This window comes from Oncorhynchus keta, chromosome 15, assembly GCF_023373465.1.
Source record: "Oncorhynchus keta strain PuntledgeMale-10-30-2019 chromosome 15, Oket_V2, whole genome shotgun sequence".
NCBI lineage: Eukaryota > Metazoa > Chordata > Actinopteri > Salmoniformes > Salmonidae > Oncorhynchus > Oncorhynchus keta.
Genome location: NC_068435.1, coordinates 42256209 through 42275731, shown reverse-complemented (window position 1 = coordinate 42275731; position 19523 = coordinate 42256209). Strand labels below are relative to the sequence as shown.

The 19523-nt window shown below is 46.1% G+C and overlaps 1 protein-coding gene across 3 annotated transcripts; it reads right to left on the bottom strand.

Moving 5' to 3' along the window:
• Positions 1-719: 719 nt before the first annotated feature.
• Positions 720-17997, bottom strand: LOC118394990 (sal-like protein 3). Of its 3 annotated transcripts, XM_052464156.1 has the most exons (5): positions 17764-17997; positions 12606-12786; positions 11473-11620; positions 2412-6154; positions 720-2023 (listed from the first exon to the last, which is right to left on the bottom strand). In XM_052464156.1, the coding sequence occupies exons 3-5, from the start codon at positions 11546-11548 to the stop codon at positions 1676-1678; spliced, it is 4167 nt and encodes a 1388-aa protein (XP_052320116.1). In that variant the 5' UTR covers positions 11549-11620; positions 12606-12786; positions 17764-17997; the 3' UTR covers positions 720-1675. The 3 variants fall into 3 exon arrangements, with proteins under 3 accessions (XP_052320116.1, XP_035644628.1, XP_052320115.1); XM_035788735.2 differs by lacking the exon at positions 12606-12786; XM_052464155.1 differs by lacking the exons at positions 12606-12786; positions 17764-17997 and having other exon boundaries at positions 11473-11801.
• Between the last annotated feature and the right edge of the window lie 1526 nt (positions 17998-19523).

The following is a 19523-nucleotide window of genomic DNA, read 5'->3' as shown; positions in this document are numbered from 1 at the left end:
TACCTGGTGCATCTGTGTGTGTTTAGTTGCACTCACACTCTAGAATTGTAATGCTTACACCTTGGCTATCCTTGCAACTCTCAATGGCCAGTGATCACTGTCTGAGCCATCAGGCCCCTCCTGACCTTTCACACAGAGATTCAGGTTTCATTCACAATGCACGTGCAGGGTGCAACACACACACACACACACACACACACACACACACACACACACACACACACACACACACACACACACACACACACACACACACACACACACACACACACACACACACACACACACACACACACACACACACACACTGCATGGCTGCTCTGGTTGTCATGGCTGAAGAGATTAGGGGCTGAAGTGGGGACAGCTGGCCTCCTTCCCCTCTCTTCCTTTCGGTTGATGTGACAGACACAGAAGAAGGCAGAGGAGTTGAATTGTGTTGAAAGAGAGCAGGAATTAGTGACGCCTGTGTGTCAGGAAACCTGCCAAGATGAAGGCAGTTAGGGTCTACTACAGTGCTGTGCCAACACGCACGCCCGGTCACACACTTGCACAAAGAAATGCCCACACGCACACACTATGTTCTTGCGTGCATGTAGCCATTTATTTGATGTCCCTAACGGCAGTGTGTGCCGCACACATATTTATGTCACAAATCAGCAAAACACACAGCTCTGCAGCAGAATGTAGAACAGGCATGAGAGGCGTCCAAAACACAGAGAAACCGTCATCCATGTTTCTTTATTTTTTTTTAATCAATCTTAATTCTCTGGCATACACTGAAAGTACAACTCACAACAATATCAGACGTACACCTCTGATTCGTTTCTTTTTTTTTTTTTTTTGTTGCTGCTGTTGTAAAGACACAAACATGAACCGAAGACGACGAGTTACAGAAAACGGACATCACTGTGAGACCAAACAACAATCAGCTGATTCATAAGATCCAAAGGAAAGGGTCTCTACCTGGCAGACCACAACCTCCTCTACTCTGCGCTTCTCTGCCCATCAGTTGGAAGAAGAGTCTGGAGTAATCTAGAGTTATTCACCATGACATTAACGATTAGGTTTTGTACAGTAGCAGGTTGAGGATGAGAGACTGCATCTCCATAGGCTGCCAGGGTTGAAGCTGCTGTACGAGTTTAGTTTAGTGACCCCTCCCAATCTGTTCCACCTACCTTACCCTTTTATGATTGAATGAAGGAATGGTTTACGTGTGAACAGTGTTACTTCCTCTCTACCTTGCCTCCTTTTCCAATGCATGTCTTTATTAGAGATTCTATCTATCAAATAAACATGGAGTCAGACTCTGTTCAGGAAAATGACCTTTAAAACTAGCTAAAGAAGAGCTAACAGAGCTCTCTGTCTAACAGAGCTCTCATTCTAGAAACCAGCTCCAACTCTCATCATCTTGACAGTGACTTCTGGCCTCCTCAAGCTCTCAATCCTGGAGTCATGTCATCTTTTTGCATCCTTCAGCTTTCCTTCTCTTTTAAAACAAAAGGCCAGGATGGCCAACTTACAGTTTTCACAAACTAACTAAGCAATTTACTCAGGGACTACCAAACCGACAGACTACACAAATTATTTTGGAAGCAATACAATACAAAAGCCCATACGATTTGACCCAAAGGAACAGTGAATGTCCATTGAGAGCACCAGAGCATCACAGAGCCAATCACATTGACTCTAGAGTAGGCCCTTCATCAGATCCCTCACCTGAGCCCCTCCCAGTGGTCGGCTCCTTTGACAGTTGGGATCTAACAGGAGATTCAGCCAATCGGGGCATCTCCCCGTCCTCTCCTTGGCTGCCACTGGTCGGGCCTTGTGCTGGGTCGTCTGCCGGGTCATTGCTAGTGTTGAGGAATGCTTGGTACTGGTTCCAGAAGCCCACGTTGCTCCTGGTGGCTGGCGGGGTGGAGGACATTGTAGGTGTGTTAGCAGGAAGTCGCTCAGACGCTGATCGACCGCTCCGTACAGGGGGACGTGTTGCCTTGACAACCCCTCCATGATGCTTCATGTGTCCCTGTGGATGAACATGAAAATAACAGATTTTATAAGTGCCACTCCGACCAACCACTGAGTCACCCTGGCTGGATATAACATTTATATCACAAACATTTAGCTTGACTGATTCACCTCAGTCTGGATGGTGCCTTCTCATCAGTGAATGTTTCAGTTCAATGTAACCTGAAAACCAACTATCGGATCAAACTAGTTTTTTGAAGTAATGTCAGGTTCATAGGTTGCAATGTTTTTGACATTAAATGTACAATTCAACAGATTAATAAACCACTTCAAAGCAGCTATAAACATGTAATCCATTAAACATGTAGTCCATAAGAGAGGACCGCGTTTTTTACCAACCCCACACCAATCTATACCCACATCATTCTCTCTCCCCATTCTCTTACCTTCAGTCCACTGCGGCTGGCATACTCTTTCCCACACTCGACACAGCTGTAGGTCTTTTTCTCAGGGCGAGACATGGGAGGGGGGAGAGTGGGAGCCAGACTGATTGGAACAGTACCTTCCAGTCGGTCTCTGACACCACCCATCCCATCCTCCTTCCCATGGGAGCTGAGGTACGCCCCCAGCCTCGTCTCCCTGGTGTAGGCGACAGCTTTCTGGGGAACATCCCCAGCCTCAGTGTTGCCTGTCTCTGTAGTCTCTGACAGTGGTGCCATTCTGTGGTCCATATCAAGCACAGGGGCTTGCTTTGGTGCTGCAGGTGGGGAGGTTTCAACCCTGTCTTCCTCTGTGGGCTCTGGGGTGTTGGGTTTAGTAGGCTGTTCAGGGTCTAGTGTGGGTGCTAGGTAGGTTTTCGGGTACTCTGGGCTAAGGACAGAGGTAAAGGAGGGGGCTGGGCTAGGGTGTGCTACTGGGGCACCAAGTGTTGGAGTGCTCAGTAGATCTTCCAGGTTTGATCTTGGGCCAGGGAAGAAGACATCGAGAGGAAGGGAATTCTCACCCAATAGACAGTCTGACATCATGAGACTGGACAAGGGGGTGGTTTTGAGAACACTGGAGGAAGTGTGAGCAGGGCTTGTCTTACTCGCTGGAGTATCAATGGTTGTATCAAGGAGTTCCGCATGTTTGCCATCACTGACTGGGGAGCTTGAATCGCCCAGGGCTGGAGGTGGGGAGGGCACGCTGACACACAGGACCGGGGGGTCGGCGCTGCCAGGCGGAGGGGTAAGTGAGGTGGGGTTTAGGAAAGGGTCAGGGCTGAGGTCAGAGGGTGGGATCAGGTCAGGGCTGGAGGAGTGAGATCTGCTTGGCTCCCCGACACACGCTGGTGATGTCACACTGACGGATATGGGGGCAGAGGCTCCTACTAGGGTTTGAATGTGGGTGGACGCTGCTGAGCTCTTTGACTGGCTGCTTGAGGCTGCAGTGAAGCTCTCAAAAGAAACATCGGAGGTGTCATTTGGCTGGGGCTGGGATACAGCGTCTGGCTCTGCTATTGGCTCTGACAGAGACTCCGGAGCTCCCTCCGGTGGCAGCTGCCCTCCCAGGTGCATGCGGATGTGGTGTTGCAGTACCAGTGCATTGGTGAACTTGCGCTGGCACAGTGGGCAGGAGTTTTGGGCACGGGAGTTGGGCGGGCGGGCACGGTGGGTGGCCAGGTGGGACCGCAGGCTGCCCTTGGTGGAGAAGGAGCGTCCACACAGTTTACAGGGGAAGGGGCGCTCACCCAGGTGGGTGGCCTGGTGCAGACGCAGTGCCCTGGGGCAGCTCAGCACACGTAGACATACCCCACACTGGTTGGGGGCCAGGGAGCCAGTGCTCATGATGCCTAGGCCGGGGAGAATGGCGCCTGCCAGAGCGCTGCCCCCGTTGGCACTCATGCCCAGAGCGGCCACCATCTCTCTGGTGAAGTTGGAGACAGAGGTGGGGACGTGGGTGGAGGATGATGGGGAGGCCATCACGTAGGTACTGGAGGTACTAGCACCCATGAGGCCGCTGCTGAACAACCCAGTGGAGGCCATGCTGCTGTGAGAGGTCTCCCCTGAAGAGGAGGCCCAGGAAGAGGAGGTGGGAGGCTCCTTCTCCAGCTTTTCCACCAGCCGCTGCAACTTGGAGGTGTCTGAGGAGGGAGTGGAGGAGGAGGTGGAGGTGGTGAAGGCCTGGGCTTTGGGGTAGTGGGAGAAGGGGAAGGAGAGCTGAGAGTGGGTGGAGGAGAGGTGGGAAGAGCCTGGAGCAGGGGGTGGAGGGCGGAGTAGGCCCAAGGCAGGGTGATGGTGTGGGGAACCAGAGGGGAAGAGGAGTTTAGGGAGGTGGGCCAGCTGGGAGTAAGCAGAGTGAGACATCATGGGAAGGTGAGGAGGCGTGTTCTCATCAAAGCACTGCTGCTTGGCCCCTTTAAAGAACCCAGCAATGGCGGAGGCGGCCGAGGAGGGGACAGAGAGGTGAGAGGAGGCGAGGGAGGAGGACGCAGAGGAAGAAGAAGAGGATGTGAGTGAGGAAGCAGCAGATGATATGGAGGCAGCGGCCGCTGCAGCAGCGGCTTGGTTGAGCCGCAGGAGGGAGTGGGCAGTGGAGATGAGGGCCAGGTCCACACTGGGGGGCAGGGGGAGTGAAGAGGGGGGAGCACCGGTGGATATCCCCAGAGAAAATCCCCCTCCGGCACCATCCACCTCCATACCGTCTCCATACGGGTCATCCTCGGCTCGCCGTTTACGACGCCTCTGAGCCTGCGCTGCGCTTACGCTCAGGCCAGTGCTGCTCATTGGCTGACCCTGGGGCTCAGACCCCCCCACTGGTCCCATACCCATTCCAAATAGGGAGGGGGGGAGGAGGGAGAGCGAGAGCTCTGGGTTCTGCTCGCGGTGGCGGAGGAAGTGCACCTTGAGGTTGCCGCGGGTGGTGAAGCGGCTGAGGCAGACAGGGCACTGGTAGGGCCTCTCACCCGTGTGGGAGCGCAGGTGGATCTGCAGGGACGAGTCACTGCTGAACAGCTTCCCACAGAACCGACAGGCATGCTGCAGACGCCCCAGGGAGGATGATGAGGACCCCGCTGAGGAGACAGACAGGTGGGGCTCCTGAGAGGAGGGCGGTGCCATAGAGGCCGTGGTGGGCAGGGGCGGGGTGAGGAAGGGCAGACCACTGTGGCCACTGGTTAAGGTGGTGTTGGGGGATTTCTCATGGAGGAAACGAGTGGGCAAGGCCAGGGAGAGGGCCAGGGGGTAGTTGGAGGAAGCCATGGTGGAGATGGCAGACGAGGCAGAGGAGGAAGAAGAGGAGGAGGAAGGGCGGACACTGGTCCCAGGGTAAAGATAAGACCCAGTAGCCCCTCCTGCACCCTCCATCTGAGGCTTGTGTGGACGCAGGACATGGGACAGGCTGTGGCTGGGCTTGGAGGGCTTGGAGGCAGGCTGGGGAGGGAGCAAGGTGGAGAAGCAGGCCAGGAGAGGGGCTACAGTGTTAGGCGGCTGAGTGGGTGTAGGCTGGGGAGGACTAGACGTCCTCTCACTGCCCTCCAAACAGAGCTGGGGCAGAGGAGGCAGGAGGATCTGGGGCACCTCCAGGGCACAGGAGGCCCCACCCAGCCGCAGCACCTGCCTGCAGATCTCCTCCGTCATCTGCATCTGGTGGATTTGCCTCTGCTGCAGCACCCGCAGCTCTTCCAGGATCACTGCAATGCTAAGGTGGGCACGGGGTGGAGGGGCAGAGGCAGTGCCCGGGCTTGGGGAAGGCGTCACAGGGCTGGGGGGGCCGTCTGGAACGGGGCTAGGGCTGCCGGGGTGGGGCGGAGGGCATAGGGAAGCTGATGAAGAGGAGGAAGAGGTGGTAGTGGCTGACACGCCTAGCTTGGGAGAGGCCATGAGGGAGCGGGGAGGGTGGATCTGACTGGAAGGTGACGTGGAGGTGAGGTCGGGGAGGGTCAGGACTGTCTGGGAGGAGAGGGAGGGATCGGGGAAGTCAGGGGAGAGGGAGGACTGGGGGTCTGCGAGGGAGATGGGGCAGGGAGTGGGCTGGCAGGGAGAGCGGGAGAGGGGGGAGCCCTCACTTGGTAGAGAGGGGGTGTGAAGCCCCCCGAAGTTGGGACCTTGAGCCAGGGAGGGGTGGTATCTTTGAGGAGAGAAGGAAGATGAAGAGGAGGAGGAGTCTGTGGTCAGAGGAAAGGAAAATGACTTCACTGCCAACTGGTCATCTAAAAAAAGAAGAGAAAAAAGACAAGAGAGAAGGTTGACTTAGTTATTGTAATATTGAGCAAGACAGAGCTTTGAATCTACTTAACACACTTTTACTACTTTGGGTTCATAAAATCTATTTGAGCACTGCTCAGAATGCCCTCTTGAGAGTGTTTTCCACCAGTCAACCTTATCTGACAGTGAGTGTTGACACACCAATGATGATCAGTGGATAGCAAAGAAAAGCAACTGAAGCAAATCCATCATACAGGTAACAACTACGAGTACATGAAATGCCTCTGTCCCTCTGAGAATTGTGATTTTTCAAGTAGTAGCAGACCGAAGCCTATACATTCGGAGACCATGCAGTCAGGTGAACACCAGAACCCTGCCCAGTTTGCCTCTTCGCTCTTCTCCACCACCTCATCATCCAAACTCCCCCTCTCTTTCCTCTTTACCTTTACTTCACCCTTTATTGGGTTTTTCCTTGTCAACCCCCCCCACACACAAATTCCCCTGGCTTGCAAGACTACACCATCCACACTGAGCAGCCTACCTTGTTTCCACGGCAACACAGGACAGAGGACAATGGTCCCTAAAACCTCTTACAACCCTGACCTCTGAAAAAGACTCGCATATACAGACATGCCCTCTCTCTCTCTCTCTCTCTCTCTCTCTCTCTCTCTCTCTCTCTCTCTCTCTCTCTCTCCATTTGTTCTGTCTTTCATCTCTTGTTGCACCCTTCCCCCATAACCCAGTAGGGTGTCAGGGACAGGCAGTCTGTGGGTACTGGACAGTGGCTGTGATTGGCAGGCAGACTTGACCTTAAGAACACTGGGGTCACACATTCCTTCTAGTTCTGGGCAGGCAGAGGAAGAGGTGGGGGCAAAATAAAACAAACAGGCTACCAGACTCGATGACTCGCAGACCGGCAACGACCACACTTCACTACCAAAACACACACACACACACAAATACACACACACACTCCCACATCTACAATAACAAACACAATATTACTACACCATACCACTACAATGTTACGACACTATTAGACCCAACTATACTGGTTGCAGACCTACAAATGCATATATACACACACAGTGCATTCAGAAAGCATTCAGACCCCTTGACTTTTTCCACATTTGTTACGTTACAGCCTTATTCTAAAATGGATGAAATATTTTTTTCCCCTCATCAATCTACACACAATACCCCACAATGACAAAGCAACAACCGTTTTTTTTTACATTTCTGCAAATGTATAAAACATCTAAAACTGAAATATCACATTCAGACCCTTCACCCAGTATTTTGTTGAAGCACCTTTGGCAGCAATTACAGCTCGAGTCTTCTTGGGTATAACGCTACAAGCTTGGCACACCTGTATTTGGGGAGTTTCTCCCATTCTTCTCTACAGATCCTCTCAAGCTCTGTCAGGGTGGATAGGGAACAGGTATTTTCAGAGATTTTTGATTGATTTCAAGTCCGGGCTCTGGCTGGGCCACTCAAGGACATTCAGAGTCTTGTCCAGAAGCCACTCCTGCTTGGTCTTGGCTGTGTGCTTAGGGTCGTTGTCCTATTGGAAGGTGAACCTTCGTCCCCAGTCTGAGGATGTGAGCGCTTGGGAGCAGATTTTCACCAAGGATCTCGCTGTACTTTGCTCTGTTCATCTTTCCCTCGATCCTGATTAGTCTCCCAGTACCTGCCACTGAAAAACATCCCCACAGATGCTGCCACCACCACGCTTCACCGTAGGGATGGTACCAGGTTTCCTCCAAAATGTGACGCTTGGCATTCAGTCCAAAGAGTTCAATCTTGGTTTCATCAGACCAGAGAATCTTGTTTCTCATGGTCTGAGAGTCCTTTAGGTGCCTTTTGGCAAACTCCAAGTGGGCTGTCATGAGCCTTTTACTGAGGAGTAGCTTCTGTCTGGCCACTCTACCATAAAGGCCTGATTGTTGGAGTGCTGCAGAGATGGTTGTCCTTCTGGAAGGTTCTTCCATCTCCACAGAGGAACTCTGGAGCTCTGTCAGAGTGACCATCAGATTCTTGGTCACCTCCTTGACCAAGGCCCTTGACCCCAATTGCTCAGTTTGGCTGGGTGGCCAGCTCTAGGCAGAGTCTTGGTGGTTTGAAACTTATTTTATTTAAGAATGATGGAGGACACTGTCTTCTTAGGGACCTTCAATGCTGCAGGCATGTTTTGGTACCCTTCCCCAGATCTGTGCCTCGACACACTCCTGTCTCGTAGCCCTACGGACAATTCCTTCGACCTCATGGCTTGGTTTTTTCTCTGACATGCACTGTCAATTGTGGAACCTTATATAGACAGGAGTGTGCCTTTTCAAATCATGTCCAATCAATTGAATTTACCACAGGTAGATGTAAAGGATGATCAATGGAAACAGGATGCACCTGAGCTCAATTTCAAATCTCATAGCAAAGGGTCTGAATATTTATGTAAATAAGATATTTCTGTTTTTATTTTTTGCTATATTGTATTTACTTTGCCACCATGGCCTTTTTTTGTTGCCTTTACCTCCCTGATCTCACCTCATTTGCTCACATTGACTTATATAGACTTATATAGACTTATTTTTCAACTGTATTATTGACTGTATGTTTGTTTATTCCATGTGTAACTCTGTGTTGTTGTATGTGTCGAACTGCTTTGCTTTATCTTGGCCAGGTCGCAATTGTAAATGAGAACTTGTTCTCAACTTGCCTACCTGGTTAAATAAAGTTGAAATAAATAAAAAGATTGATGATGATTTTTTAAAATTTAATCCATTTTAGGATAAGGCTGAAACGTAACAAAATGTGGAAAAAGCCAAGGGGTCTGAATACTTTCTGAATGCACCGTATAGCAAGGATCATCAACTAGATTCAACCACCAGCCAATTTACTTCTTGAGTGGCTGGTCAGAGGGCCGGAACATAATAAAACAAAGATTTTTAGATTGCAAATTGACTGCAAGAAGCCTAAACAAATATAATATTTGACTAAAATATAATCATTTCAAGCCTTGATTACATTTGGGGACATTGCCTGGCGTAGTGTGCCGTCTTTCGGATTGGACGTTAAAATTGTTGTCCTGACTCTCTGTGGTCATTCAAAATCCAATGGGACATATTGTAAAAGTCGGGGTGTTCACCCTGATGTGATGGCTAAATTCCCAACCTGGCTACATTCCATCATGGCCACCTAATCATCCCCCCTCATTCCTAATTGGCATATATCACTCTCTACCTGATAGCTGATGCGTGGTGAGCGTTCTGGCATGGTCGCCGTGTATCACTGAGGTGGGTGCTACACATTGATGGTGAATGAGGTGAGTTTCCTCCTACTATGTAAACAGTGGTGTAAAGTACGAAAGTAAAAATACTTGAAAGTAAGTCATTTTGGGGGGTATCTTTACTTTACTTTACTATTTATATTTTTACCAACTTTTAATTTTACTTCACTACATTTCCTAAAGAAAATAATGTACATTTTACTCCATACATTTTCTCTGACACCCAAAAGTACTCGCTGCATTTTGAATGCTTAGTAGGACAAGAAAATGGTCCAATTCACACACTTATCAGGAGAACATCCCTGGTCATCCCTACTGCCTCTGATCCGGAGGACACACTAAACAGAGAACATCCCTAGTCATCCCTACTGCCTCTGATCTGGCAGACTCACTAAACACATGCTTCATTTGTAAATTATGTCAGTGTTGGATTTGAAATAATATTTTGGGGAAAATGTCTGGTTTGCTTAATAGAAGGAATTTGAAATGATTTATATATTTTATATATTTATATATTTTTACTTTCAAAAACGTAATTATATTTTAGCAATTACATTTACTTATGATATGTAAGTATATTTAAAACCAAATACTTTTAGATTTTTACTCAAGTAGTATTTAACTGGGTGACTTTTACTTTTACTTGAGTCATTTTCTATTAAGGTATTTTTACTTTTACTCAAGTATGACAATTGGGTACTTTTTACACCACTGTATGTAAAAGGCTTTGAGTACCTCAGTTGGCAGAAAAGCGCAATATAAATCCAATCAATTATCATTTGTATTCGATCACATCTCTCTATTATTCGTGGGAATACTTCCTGGGAACATATTTCCAAAATTAAAATTGCTTGGATCGGTGTTTTTATATATATATTTTATATATACATATATATACTAACCCATACATATATATATTTGGCTCAGAAAACTTGGGGGCCAAATAAAACTGCCGTGGGCCGGCAGTTGGGGAATCCTGACACACACACGCACACACTCACACACACAGAGACAAGCACACGCACACACACAATATTACTAAAACCTACCACTACAATGTTACTAAGTCGCTCTGGATAAGAGCGTCTGCTAAATGACTTAAATGTAATGTAAATGTAAACTATTACATCTAATTAGCCCTCAGTGACTGGTTGTAGACTTACCAACGCATATAAACACATATAGACACACACACACACACTAGTTCTTGGGTGTGTTCATGCCTCACTGCTCAACGACAAAGCCCTAGAGGGACAATGGGATTGCATGTTATTGCAGTTACAACACCTTATAAAGCACCTCTCGCGTTCATCAGTTCCTGTACCATCTCCCTCTCATCTCCTACATGGCATTTCAAAATCCAAATAACAGGCATATTTGGAACGATAGAGTTGATTTGACTTTTCAGTGCAACACTGTAACATCTTCTCTATCCTCTATTGCCTCTACGTTTTCATCTTTCCTCCTCTTCATATGCCAACTAACTGGGTGGTCTGTGTCTTTGAATCTGCCAATACAAGGGGGGTTGGTGAAGAGAGAGAGAAGAGAAGGAAAGAAGCACATAAACGAATACATAGGATGAGAAAGAAGAAAACAAGACTCCTCAGACACAATCATTGCAATAATATCACACCATTGCTGACCTATTAAAAGGAGCATCATAGCATCCCCATCACCTTTAGATTCTGAACTGACAGAGGTAGGGGTCAACGTTTTCACTAAAAACTCTCGCCAAAACTTTCCAGGTGACAGGTACTATATACTGTCTCTCTAAGCCTCTTTAAACATGTGCCACTACACAAGCACTGTTCTGTGGGAGGAAATCAAGTTATTAACTACCCAGAAAAATATATTTCCAAAAAACAGCATAACAACTTGGCCTATTTATTTGAAAAATCATGTCAAGCTATATTTTGAAAAACACAAATGGAGAAAAACAAACATTTGACAACACAACATAAAAAAAAGTTAATTATTTCCATACTAATAGCTACTGTATTCAGCTGTTGACTTGCATATCAATAATAGTCCATTTCTCACCATGCTCTAGTATTGGAGAGGCGGCAGGGAGGAGGCTCATGAGCTGCTGGGGTCGTTTCTGTTTCCGACGAGACATGCTTCAGCAGGACGCGACTGATGCAGCGGTACATGGGCCAACAGAATGCTTAGATTTTTTTCTCCCTGCACACTGAAAAAGTGGTTAACTAAATTACGCGAATTAGAAGAGAAGCACAGGTGAATTTTCCGCCACAAATGTCCAACTCCATTGGTGGCATCGTGGTGCAAAAGTGAAAAACTTGTGAAGACTACAGGCATGTGTTTCAATTCTTTCTCTCAACAAGTCTCCTTTTCTCAAACTCACCGTTAGACCCCCCCCTTCTCTCACAAAACACACACACACACATAGTCCTCTTGTTCAACCACTACATTTGCATTCAAATGGCGAATGAACACCACTTCTTTTGAGCCATGACTCCCTCCTCACTCCTCTTGCCTCCACCTCACCCACAAAAGCCCATCACGTTCTGTCATTCAGACAAACATAATCATGTGGACCCCAAAAAGTGCTGTCCATTGATTTAAATACTAAAGTTTTGCATCCCCATGACGCAAATAAAACCTTAATACTGCACTACATTTTATCTTAGTCCATATAGCCTACATTTGATGAAGAACAGTAGGCCAATGAATTTACACCTCTCACTTGATTTAATTTGTATCTTTGTATCAGTGTACACGGTTTACTATACATGTGAGTACCAGAAGTCCTCGAAAGAATAGTAAGCCAACTAAAATTCAGAGAAGTGAGGACATTTTTCTGGTCCTCACTTGTTAAAAGGCTATTTTAGGGGTTTGGTTTAGGGTTGGGGTTAGAATTAGGGTTAAGGTTAGGTTTTATGGTTAAGGATTAGGGAAAATAGGATTTTGAATCGGAATCAATTGTTGGTCCCCAAAAAGCCCTCACAAGTATAGTAAGGCATAGCTATGTGTGTGTGTGTGTGTGTGTGTGTGTGTGTGTGTGTGTGTGTGTGTGTGTGTGTGTGTGTGTGTGTGTGTGTGTGTGTGTGTGTGTGTGTGTGTGTGTGTGTGTGTGTGCGTGTGGGGGGGTAGATCCAGTAAAAAAAAAACATTTTAAAAAATCTCTCACTCTGGCTGCCCCTCATTTTCATTACCTCTCCACGTGGTAAGCAGTAGAGCCGGATGTTGAAAAGGAAGCATTGTGCTTCGCGTCAGTGGTCCTGTGTATTCGAGAGGCTCACGGAGGGTGATGCTCACTCAGCTGTGTCCTAGCGCCATTGTCGCGAATTCCTGTTCATTCAGTGGCCTGTTAATGGAGCTTTCGCATCGGGAACGCTGGAAGGGAGGTAGATGGAATTCCAAGTTGGGGTTCCACCAATAGATTGGTTGGACACCGCTGCTCACCGTCCGTCAATCATCCATTACAAAGAGTTGACTGGACTCACCTCTTTGAATAGTATATCTATAATCAAGGGAGGATGCTATTTTGTGGGTAGGCCAACCTGTACCCAAACATGCACGCACATGCTCACAGACACACTCACACACACACATGCTCACACACGCACACACACACACACACACACACATGCTCACACACACGCACACACACACACGCACGCACGCACATGCTCACACAACCACACAGACACATGCTCACACACACACACACACACACATGCTCACACATGCTCACACAACCACACAACCACACAGACACACAGACACACACACACATGTTTGTTTTTCTATCCTTGTGGGGACCAAACAATTGATTCCCACTCAAAACCTTATTTTCCCTAACGCTCAACCTAACCTTAAGTAGTATTTTTATGTATTTTATTTTTTATTTTACTAGGCAAGTCAGTTTAAGAACAAATTCTTATTTTCAATGACAGCCTAGGAATAGTGGGTTAAACTGCCTGTTCTGAGGCAGAACGACAGATTTTGTACCTTGTCAGCTCAGGGATTTGAACTTACAACCTTTCAATTACTAGTCCAATGCTCTAACCACTAGGCTACCCTACTGGCCCCTGGATGCAGCACCCTAAACCTAAACCTAACCCCTAACCCTAAACCTGACCCCTAAGCCTAAAATAGCCTTTTTCCTTGTGGAGACAGGCGAAATGCCCCCACTCGTCAGAATTTTCCTCGTTTTACTATCCTTTTGAGGACTTTTGGTCCCCACAAGGATAGTAAAACTAAAAACACACACATACACCTTGTCTTATTTTTCCAATGGGGTTTACAAGCTTCTGAACCTGGCAGGTAAATTGTGCCAGGAGATGGTGATGTTTCAAATCACTATCACTTGCTATCTAGTCTAGACAGGTTGCCTCCCACAATGTAACCATTTTCCAGCCTTAGAGATGTATAGAGATCGCAACGTTGTAGATGTCCCATTGTGGTGTTTGTTTCCTCGTCCCCAGGCCCAAATTGCTGGTGCATAGAGCCTGGTAACAGTGTGGGACTGTTTGGGGTGTGGACTTACTGGGTGACATGATACTCAATTAAAATATTGCTGTTCATGCTAATACATAACTAGTCAGCGTAACTCTGCTAGCTGTCCTGTAACATGATTGAATGCATTCAGTTGTGCAACTGACGAGGTATCCTCTTTTCCTTCCCTTCAAATAGAAAAGGCGTCGTAGTTGTGCGGACCACTATCCCCGGTAAAAAGTACAAGCACGAGTCTTTTCCGTACCAATGGCAATGATGCAGAACGCTGAGACTACTTTAAAGCACTGGGGGAAATTGTTGGACACATCTCTGTGGGAGATGGCTTGCCACAGGCAGTTTGCAAAGTGTCAAACTCTTCTTGAAAACCCTTCTTAGAAGATACTACAAACGTATCTTTGAATTGGCGGGAATAGGCGGTTTATTTTGAGAAAAAGAATATCCATATTTCGCGAGCTAACCAAGTCCTCTTTGTTGCACACAAACACAACAACAATACTGGCCCCCGGATGCAGCACACTTCAGCGGAGGTTCTAAGGGTTGCACTAGATGATGATGGACTGAGAGATTGAAACCAGTGTTTTTTTGGTCCGCTCCCGCCATAGGCTTCAAGGTTACTCCCGATCTGAGGCGCTTGGAAACCAGATGGTTCAACAGAGGCTGGTGGGTGAGATTATGGCGTCTGTGAGCGCACGGGGCAGCACCATTGAGGCCATCTCCATTTTGAAGTAGCCTATTTTCTTCGTCTACTAGTTCTATAAGTTGGTTTAAAAAAACTGAAAGGGTGCATACTACCACCTGGAGTGTGTTGTTTGAACAAGTATAAAGCCACGGTTGGTGATTTACTGCCACCTGCAATTATGGAATGTTTGCTCACAAGTATAATTAATTGGTTGATCCCTTCTGGGCTCGCCATTGAGGTTATCTCCATTTTAAAGTTGTCCATTTTCTTCTTGTTTTTATGTTTGAAAAAAGTGTCAAGCTAATTTTGGTGACTAACCGCCCGCCACCTTGCAGTGCTGGAGTCTGCGTGATTGATTTATTGTGCCCACTAGATGGCGGTCATATAGCTTAAAGCCATTTACAAACTAGGCAAACCAATTTGAAGAAGAAGACTGCTCTGATCACTGGCTAATCAGTCCAACCCATAGGAATTTCCACCCAGTTGACTGCTTTACAATGGTGGAAGAACGTGTTATTTCCATGTAATGATCTCTATACATCTCTATGGAACAGGGAAGCACGTCACTGGCTTATCTGGTGACATCACAGCCTTATCAGCTTGTTGCCCTAGCATCAACATCCCCATCGGACACAAATTAGTAGCTAGCTAGTTAGCGAGATGGAAAAAGATGAGCTTATTTTTAATGAGTGCATTTTGCAAGTGGCTAGTTTGCATCATCTACCGTCACTAAAACCACTGCAAAGGTTTTGCACCTTCCCAGATTATTTTTCTTCTCCAAAACGTCAAAGAGAATCTGATATCTTCCACATACCTAGAGCTGTTGCTCTAGACCTGGGATTTACGAGACTTCTAGCTATCACTAGCTAACAGGGGAGACATATAACCTACACCACATAAATGCCTCTCTCACATATGCTTATTTCTGTCCCTAAGTGTTAGGAACTCCACTCTCCATCCCCCATGACCAGTTCCTGAGAGTCTAGGAGGTAACCTAAACCTGCCTCTCAAACTGTCTCTGACCTGTGTCGTGATAGGTTTCTAGGGAGTTTACTAGGGGGCCAGACATCTGCCCATCCTCTTGATTATACAGGTCACAAAATACTTGGAAGTCTCCCTCAGGCAGTGGCAGAGAGCAACATCTCTGTTTCTGCCCATCAACACCTGGACTCATTTATATCTCTGGACTTGTGGGATGGTGTGTATGCCCAAAGTGAGTTTGTACATTTGTATATTGTTCTTCATAGTTAGTTACTACTACTATTGCCTATTGTATGTTGCCCCTCTGAGTTTACTGTGTTGTGTAATACTCTGCAGGTGGCATATGCAATCTATACAGTCCGTACTGCTATAGTCTGTAAGATTCAGTATCTGTGCATTTGTGCCCTGGTGTATTCATGTTGTATGTGTGTATTCATTACCTTTGTTTCTGTCCATTACAGAACCACTACCTTTCCTACTTTTCATCCCCATGTACATCCATCCCCATTTACATCTCCAGATTGTGTCAATAAAGTTATTGTGTGTATCAACTCTGGGCATGTCTTATGCCCCTCTAACCAGGGGCAGGGTCAGTGGGTCACAAACCAGTACAATATTTTCTTTTACTAACACTAAAACGGAAACTAAATAATGTAAACACGAAATAGGAATGTTTTTATCAAACTAAAACCTAATAAAAAATAGTAAATCAAGTCGGGAAACTAAGTGAAACTAAACTGAATTTAAAATAAAATCGAACAACGAATAGAAATAAAAACTAACAGAAAAACTGCAAAACTATAATAGCCTTTAATCACATACTAATCCACCTAGGTGTGTTTTCAACTATTTTGCGATTATAAACCTTGAGTTTCTACTGCTGGGTGGAGAACCCTTACCTTACCACACACACATTTTACATTAAGGCCATAATTGCATATGCACAGCTACATTGCAGGCCTGCCACACAGTCGATTTGCATGACAAGTTAACACAAAACAAACAGAAAACGCTACAGAATGCTTAAAGAAATTAAAGGCCTTATGACGCACGTTTAGCCTACTATATAGCTGTAGTGCCCACAAAGCTGGGCAGCTTGCTCTTCATTTCTTTTATAGGATACTTAGTTCCCTGTGTTGCACTTGCACTTACATCACATTATGGCCAACATGAAACCCTTTCAGAAATGTACAGTATGCTATAGTGCATCATATCATGTGTGAACAGGATTGTGCTCAATTGTGTAATTTTTTGCCCAAAATGCAAATTTCTTTGCCCTGATTTTGACCGTATCCTCCTGTTCTACATAGGCCCGCACATCTGGTACGCACATCACCACCCCAAACACACACACACACACACACCCTCTGCTGTTTCCCAAACCAGTTTTAAAGAACCATTCAAAATCGATTGATATAAACATACATCTTGTAAATATCAAGCAATTTAAATATAATTTGGTATTGTGGATTATAGGCCTACAAATATCTGAACATTAAAATAAAAAAGACAGTTATTCACCAAGCCTATTTTGGGTTACCTCTAAAATAGGTTTCCCATTCACAGTTGGCACCATGGGTAGGACTATTCTATTTGGGGGCTATGCTTTGAGTCAATAACAATGTATTCCTCATAATACAGTTGTCATCCTTGCCTCCCATAATTTGGACATTGAATGTATAGCTTAATGTGTTGGGATCAACGTGTCTGCTACCAGACAGTGATGTATAGGCCTATCCTGATTTGGCTGTTTGATGTGGCCTACACGTATACATTTTAGAATTCGCTTTTCAGAGACGTACGATATATTTATACAACCTTTCATCACTAGAAACAGTGTTTATAGTAAAAAAAAAAAACGAAGAATAAATCAAAACCGTTGTTCGTGTATCGCAAACTATTTAATTATATTTAAGCATAGCCTATTGTGCCAACAAAGCATTTGTGTTTTTCGTAGCATCGCACCATGACATTTAAATCGACGATCTGACGTTTGAAAAACGCTTGAGAACAGCGCTATAACTTCTGCTGTCCCGCTACTGTACCGGCGACCTGTTGCATGCGTGCGCGCGCACTGATCATAACAAGTTATGATTTCATAAATTATTATGACTGTCCTAAAATATCGCTACAAATTGCTCATGTCCCTCGTTTGCGTCGTCGACATAAATAAAATAACGGAATTTACTCACCATGTTAGAATCGATGATATTTGACTGTGGTTTACAAAATGATAAAATATGTTGGGCAATAGGCTAAGTCTCCCAGTCGGGACATCGACATAGCCTTTTCCGGCATTCAGCCACAAAGATGCGCAGTCGTCCCTGAGACAGACGGGCGGAACACCGCATTGGCAAATTATTTATTTATATCGTCGCAGTGTAGAGGGACTATTTGGTATCTTAAATGTATCAATTCATTGTTTTTACTGACCCAGAGAAAGAGGCGGGGGAGGGTGAAGATAGGCTAGCCTACTATGCGGTAATGAAAGGGAATTGGATTAGTATTCCTGTCATCCTCCTCCCCTTCCCTTTTCAATCCTCTTTGTAGGCTATTTGGCGAGGGCGGCCTGCTTCTCGGGCTGTGTCTGGTTTCTGCGGCAGTGGCGGCTGTCTGTTCGTCCTATCCGGACCCTGTCCCACTGTAATTTATGACATTCATGGCCACAATGACTTGTACTATATAGGACACAGACTGACCACGACGAGACTTGCCTACCGACTGAACATTTTTTTTTACCGACTCACATATCTACCCCGTATTAAATCCATGGGGGCATTGTGCAAATCTCGTGTCGGCCTAACACCTAGGAACTATTTGAATAGGTCCTAACCTAGAAGTTCCAATGCAGGACTGTTATTTTTCCATCTGGCTATCATTTTTGTCAACTAATAGGCTATAACATAATAATGGTCCTATATGTCTCTTGGAACAGACCCCGTTCTATTCCTATTCATAGAGGAAATTCATAATGGACCATGGAAAGAATGCATAGGCCTTTAGCAAAATATACGGCACATAAATGGCACATGACTTGAAGAATGTTTACAACAGTCAGTGACACATTTTAGCAGTCAAAATGTCACCCCACATCTCACACACACAGGTCTATGAAAATGATCATGCTCATCATCAGTATTCTGTCAGGCGTGTCGGCCTACTGAACTGAACTGAATGTGTTCTTATCAGACCCGGCGTATATAGTCTCTCATTGTGTTTTAGACAGTAGTCACACTTCAAGGCACATAAGAGATAGCAAGGGTATGTTTTAGGTGAGTGTATATTGGTCTGACCCAGCCAGCACTGATGACAACCAAGAGCCTCGTGCAACAAGTTATAAAATCTGACATACTGTACCTTCGCGAAGGTGTAGAGGAATGGGTCCACTAGGGGGCTCACTAATACCAAAAACAAGGTTGTGTGGCAGGCCAGTGAATGCATTTGCTTTATAGCTCGCCAGGTTGCCGACTCTAGTTAGGCATATACAATGAGTGTACAAAACATTAAGAACACCTTCCTAATATTGAGTTGCACTCAGAACAGCCTCAATTCGTCTGGGCATGGACTCTACAAGGTGTCGAAAGCGTTCCACAGGAATGCTGGCCCATGTTGACTCCAATGCTTCCCAGTTGTGTCAAGTTGGCTGGATGTCATTTGGGTGGTGGTCCATTCTTGATACGCATGGGAAATTGTTGAGAGTGAAAGACCCAGCAGCGTTTCAGTTCTTGACACAAACCGGTACGCCTGGCAGCTACTACCATACCTTGTTCAAAAGCACCTTGTGAATGGCATGCACACACAATCCATGTCTCAATTGTCTCAAGACTTAAAAGTCCTTCTTTATCCTATCTTCTCCCTTCATCTACACGGATTGAAGTGGATTTAACAAGTGAAATCAATAAGGGATCATAGTTTTCACCTGGATTCACCTGGTCAGGCTGTGTCATGGAAA

Coding starts and splice junctions, on each gene's coding strand:
- LOC118394990 (XM_052464156.1), bottom strand. CDS start 11,548: ATGTCTCGTCGGAAACAGAAACGACCCCAGCAGCTCATGAGCCTCCTC. Junction 6,155..11,472: donor CTCTCCAATACTAGAGCATG/GTGAGAAATGGA, acceptor TTCTTTTTTTAG/ATGACCAGTTGGCAGTGAAG. Junction 2,024..2,411: donor CCAGCCGCAGTGGACTGAAG/GTAAGAGAATGG, acceptor GTTCATCCACAG/GGACACATGAAGCATCATGG.